General features: G+C 41.6%; 1 protein-coding gene across 1 annotated transcript; it reads right to left on the bottom strand.

The window, feature by feature from the left end:
• Positions 1-3,507: 3,507 nt before the first annotated feature.
• Positions 3,508-5,357, bottom strand: LOC145448769 (uncharacterized). The gene is made up of 6 exons (XM_080327225.1): positions 4,736-5,357; positions 4,525-4,675; positions 4,379-4,463; positions 4,093-4,224; positions 3,729-3,794; positions 3,508-3,671 (listed from the first exon to the last, which is right to left on the bottom strand). The coding sequence occupies exons 2-6, from the start codon at positions 4,609-4,611 to the stop codon at positions 3,508-3,510; spliced, it is 534 nt and encodes a 177-aa protein (XP_080183351.1). The 5' UTR covers positions 4,612-4,675; positions 4,736-5,357.
• Positions 5,358-5,724: the final 367 nt, after the last annotated feature.

Raw genomic sequence — 5,724 nt, 5'->3', positions numbered from 1 at the left:
TAAGATTCACTCAAGACAGCAAATTTAGATAACGTAAATATATCATATTGTAGTAATACAACTACAGTGTTGAGTTTTCACTCTAGTCCCCATAAACACCACGTCGGTGACCTTGCCAAAATCCGAGAAGGCGAAAAAGTGCAAACTCTGTTGGGCCGAATGGACAATGGACATTCAGTTATTCACAGATGCGAAAAAAATACTGCAAATCCGTTTTACGTAAGTTACATTAGGAATATATATACAGGCTACAGAATGAATAATCTGTGATACCACTGTATTACTTTTGACGCAAAAGGTCCCCGGCATTCAAAAAAACTATTTGGTGATTGAAAAATGCTAAACCAAATTCCAACGTCAACGTTTATAGTGATATCAGATATATTCCAGTGAAAAACAAACGTATGAATTTTGTGGTAACATTTTGGAATCATTTGGCAGGTATGGCCCGCAAGCTTTCTAGTAACGGATTGAATCCGGACAGCGATACCAGTTTAATTCGACACTCCTGCTGTTAAACTTTATTCAACAATCAACATTTTACCTGCTGCATTCGCGGACCAAGTCCTACCCATACGGATCAAATAAAAGCTTGTAATGTATGCTCATGTTCAATGCTCCTTGCTCACACTTAACCATAAAAGCGACTATAGAAAGTATCGACACCCGCCATCAACAGCGCGACGTGTCTCTGGAGCCCTGCGCAACAAGCGGGCTAAGGCAATCGATATCATAATAATCTGACATATCCAATGTAGACTACTTAGACGTAGCCTACATATCTTTATCAGCTGAAGGATATTGCGCGAAAATTGGTAGGGCCCTAATACATTCTGTGGACCCAGTTCCACTCTTACAAGTCAAGGAAAGGCTGGTGTGTGCTCGCTTGTACCGAAACGCATAGAAAAAGTATCAACAGCGCAGCGTTTCTCTGTGGCGCGTTTGCACATCGCTATTGCCGCGACGTCAGCTGATCCCACTCTCGCCGCTCGGCCGCATCCTTGCTCTTGAGCTAGTCTCTCGTTTCGCCAGACAGCATTGTTGCGTCACAGTGCCAATCTACTCGACAATGGATAATTGGGGGCTGATTGTGGGGGTTCCAGGGCCGCGAGCGGAATAAAATTTATATTTTCGTAATCAGTGCAGAGTCAGCTTTCGATTGATACCCGATTCATCAAATTTAATGCTCAGCAAGCCGGTCAAAAATCACCGTCAAATTGCCTGTAGCCAAATGGAAACTGTGACGTGATACAATTTCATTGAACCGTGCGATTTGCTTGTGTCGACACCATATAGGACACTATGGTGCAAGAGTCACGAGTCAGAAGAAAAATGACTACTTTTATGCAATTGATACAAACGAATATTTTGAACTCCGACTGACATCATTGCATCACGCTTGATCGACCACTGCTGATTCATGGACAATGGACATCATTTGCCAGTGAAATTATTTGGCGAGTAGCATGTAAAATCTACAAATCCGGGTCCGGATAAACGTAAATCCAAAAGTAATCCAGTAAAGATCCTTCAATGCGTTGCTTTTCCATCCAAATTCATGCTCGTTTGTACCGTATACGAGGCTCGCTGCTGGCACAAACGTCATCTACTGTCCTGAGCTGCGGCAAGTAGCTTTGGATGTCGTCAACAACCGCTTGAAAATGGCGGCTAGCAAGTAGCAACAATCGAACCCCATATGGTTATTCAAAACTGTCTGCTTAAAATCATATCAATGTGATATACCATGGACTCAATGACACAAACGAGTTTGATTTGATAACGCGTCCGCCACACAGAAAGCTTGCAGTCACACTCGATTGAACCGGAAATCATTGATTGAGAGATACAAGACAAATCATGCGTCAGTTGAGTTTTTAAATTTAAACCGGAGCATGGTTTCAGAATACCAATTTTACATCCACTCGACTCTGCGTCTGACTGACAGCGGGTTACGTAAGTAGTCTTGGATGTGACCTTTGAAAACAGCCCCCGTTCCCGTCCCTCATCGAAGTATGACAATTCAACCAAGCTGGGCTTTACATCGATTCGTGACCTTGACCGTAGGCCTGAAACATAGCATACGTTGTCAGAATATACACATCAATCAACCAACCCGCTATTACACGACGAGTCACGCCAGGCGAATTTTTCCGTTCCGTCGGGTTACACACCATAGATATCCAGAAAGATTCGATGATCATACGTGGAAAATTACAGCAAAGAATACAATAACCTTGATATTACTCGCCTGATAATAAAACTATATTCACCACAGACGAGTTTTGACACGCAGATAGCAACCGTACTCAATTGAACCGGAAATCGCGACACGATAGGTCAGCCGCGCGTTTTGAAATCAACAGACAGAACAACTTTCCAATCCACTCATAAATAACGAGTCACGCTACAACCGCGAAAATGACGTCAAAAATATTACACCAGACTCATTTCAATCGGAACTCAGACAGCCACATATCGATCAAATCGCTTGCTGCAATCCGTCACGCGGGGAACTACCCACTGCATTTCTGCAAAATGCGTAACTATGTTATCCTTTGTTTCTTTTTCATATTGGAGAAGTTGGTTTCTTTAAGTGAAAAGACTGTATGCGGGCATCGTGCTCATTTCTCTACTACTTGTAGCTATATACGCACTTCCAGTTCTACTTGCGTGTGAGGGATACGTCTTTTGCAGATATATATTGATTGTCTGATATACTGATTTGACTTCAGCCAAGTTGGCAAAATGTAACGACTTTTCCACCATCACTCATACTTCTAAAATTCAATTTGACCTGAATCGTAACTTGACTCGAGTCAAAATGTGCAATAATTCGTGACTCGGAGGTAGTGACTTGATCCCAACACTGGCCAAACTATAAAAGCAAGTGCAGTAATGTCTCTATTTTCCTTCACTGTATGGCATATTTACGTTTTACAATCCGCCATATTTTAATAACGTATACAATCCGCTACAACTTCTCCGTATTGCTCTTCGACTAAGCTATGGGCTTTACAATATGGGATAGGGTGCCATGCCATTATACATTTGAAAATGTAGTGTTCAAGTACACGAAGGATTGGCATTGCATTTCCATGTCAATAATTTGCATCCCATGATGCGGACGAATGCGTATTCTGTACGGTTTCTTAATTTCTATGAACCATACATACATAAGGTGTATATAGTAAGTAGATTTACATGAATGTGGGAGAGAATATTGGTAGTGAGATAATTTAAAAATCAGTCAATTGATTTATTACGATTTGATTTCTGTAGTCAGTGAACTTCCACAGCTCTGATTTGACACACACTTCGAAAAAGTAACTCGCTTATCATTGATAATTATTTCAAATTGCTGAAGTCCTATTCTGTTAACAACAACAACAACATCTCCCAGATCGAATCAATTATCTGACTCCTTGTTATCGCATACCAATAACGCTGCAGTCTTTGATCCAAACTCAAGTTCTGAGTTGACATGTTATTGCCAATATGATAATAAATTTATTTTTGCATTGAATCTGCCAATCGAGTTATGGAAGACATAAATTGGATCATAAGGTCTCTGTCTGCCCGGCTTTCCTGCTGTATAGCGTTTAGCTCTTCTCGCCTCAGCTTCCGCTCTTCTTCGATAAGGCCCAGTAGTCTCTCTTCAAAACTTCCAGATCCTACAAGTAGTAACGCAATGCTTTTTTTGCCTCTATAAACCAAGAAATCAAACATACGTTTTCTCTTATGTTTCGAAGCTCTTTGTCTGGATCTTCCTCTGCTGCCAACGGTTGTGGAAGACCCTGGGATCAAAACAGTGATTGCTGCAACCTTCTTAACTGAATTACATGAAAGTGGGACCCTAACCTATAGCCTATCCGCGCAACGAGAGGATACAACTACGATAACTTTTCCTCAGTCCTCCTTGATACTTGACACACTATGACACTACTGATCTTATAATTTACCTTCTAATTTATTCTTAATCAAGTCATACTTCTGATCTTAATAACTCCTACAAAGATGCTGATAAAATAACATGAATGACTAGAAATGAAACTGACAGGACTACCTTCTAATTTATTTTTAATCAAGTCATACTTCTGATCTTAATAACTCCTACAAAGATGCTGATAAAATAACATGAATGACTAGAAATGAAACTGACAGGCCTACCTTCATTGTCACTTGCGATGATGCTGTCGTCAGGGTCTCCGCTTTGGCCAGCAGCAGCTGCCGAGCAGATTGAATAGAGATTATCACACGATATAACAAACCATATTTTTGAAAACAGCTTATAAGCACTCACACTTTGCAACCTAACAAAAATCGTGCTACACAGTACTGTGGGTGTCAACACATTCTGGATTGATACTTTACACCATACCTGTGCTTTCAGAGTCCGTAAGACTGGCCTCGTCCACTTCCACAGTCAGCCTTGGGAACGACTGGAGACCTTCAGTAACTAGTGCCTGTAATGGGTTACGCATGAGCCACCTCGCAAATATCTAATTTATTAAAAAATCAAAATACCGCAGTTCTCGGCCTAGTTCGAAGCAGCTCATCTAGTTGTGAAAAGGGTGGCCAATGTCGCCCTTCTGCCCCCATTCCTGATGTCATTAGCTGTTTCTTCACTTTGTAATACTGCTTCTTCAGGTACTTCCACTGGTTCTTGACCTCTTCCCTATATTCGAAATAAAACTGTTTATCTCCCTGACAAACTCAGAAGAGATATGTACTTAACCATGTAAATACATGTCCTGCCTCAGCTAGACTTCTGGCCAAATCTTCGAAAATCGGTCGATTCCTTTGCCGACGGGCATCTAGTTGGGACAAGAGACCACGCTCGTTAATCAACCCTAGCAAGGCTCGGATAGCCGCACTGTTCCATGTTTTCTAGAAACATGCGAATAATTATGTTAGAGAACTGTGTAAATGCATCAGAAGTACCTTACTTTTTTGGGGGTATGAATTTTCCCAGATTCCGACATTCCACAACCCACAACGTAACGTGCACATGCACAATAACTGTAATAAAGCAATAACTCTATATGCAAGTAGCCACTGAGCTGCAATAAGTAAACATACATCGCGTCAAATTCTTTGAAATTCGCCTATCAATTGATACATAATCTAGCAGCTAACATTTCCCGGTGAGCGATATTACCAACATCACCCGACAAATCACGAATCTCCTGCTCCAGAGTCGAGCGACAACCGCTCGATAAAAACGCCCGACAAAACCTCAGGTCATGACGTATTCTCTCGAATCGGTCACAGTTAACTGATCAACTGGAACTCGCTCGACGCGCTCAAATGTGTCGGGATATCAAATTGATGCATGTGAAAAGGCTTATTGAAGCAAGATAGTTGGAAGTGATCCGCGCATGGATATGATTCTGTGCGCAATTTTGGTCTTCACGGTGTTCCGCACTGTTCAGCTATAGGCGTCCGGTCGGCTGCCGGCATATGGCTTGTGAAAGCGATGTAAGGACACTTTGAGTACCGCATATTGCGTATTGTAGCAGCCATACGCGACATAACGTCTACCTCCATTCCTCGTCTTCTTAACAGCTTTCATGATCACACTGAAATACTCAAATCCACAGCAACAGGGGTAACCTTATGCAAACCAGGTATCAAGACTTCTGCTTTGTCAGTTACATGACGTCATTTCATGGCTGAATGGTTCCGTTTCCGTTTTTTGGCTTTTCGATTTATAATTTAAATTAC

The sequence above is a fragment of the Botryllus schlosseri genome, chromosome 10 (assembly GCF_051294905.1).
Source record: "Botryllus schlosseri isolate E-star chromosome 10, Bs_hap1, whole genome shotgun sequence".
NCBI classification, from domain to species: domain Eukaryota; kingdom Metazoa; phylum Chordata; class Ascidiacea; order Stolidobranchia; family Styelidae; genus Botryllus; species Botryllus schlosseri.
This window is presented reverse-complemented; position numbering and strand designations above follow the sequence as displayed.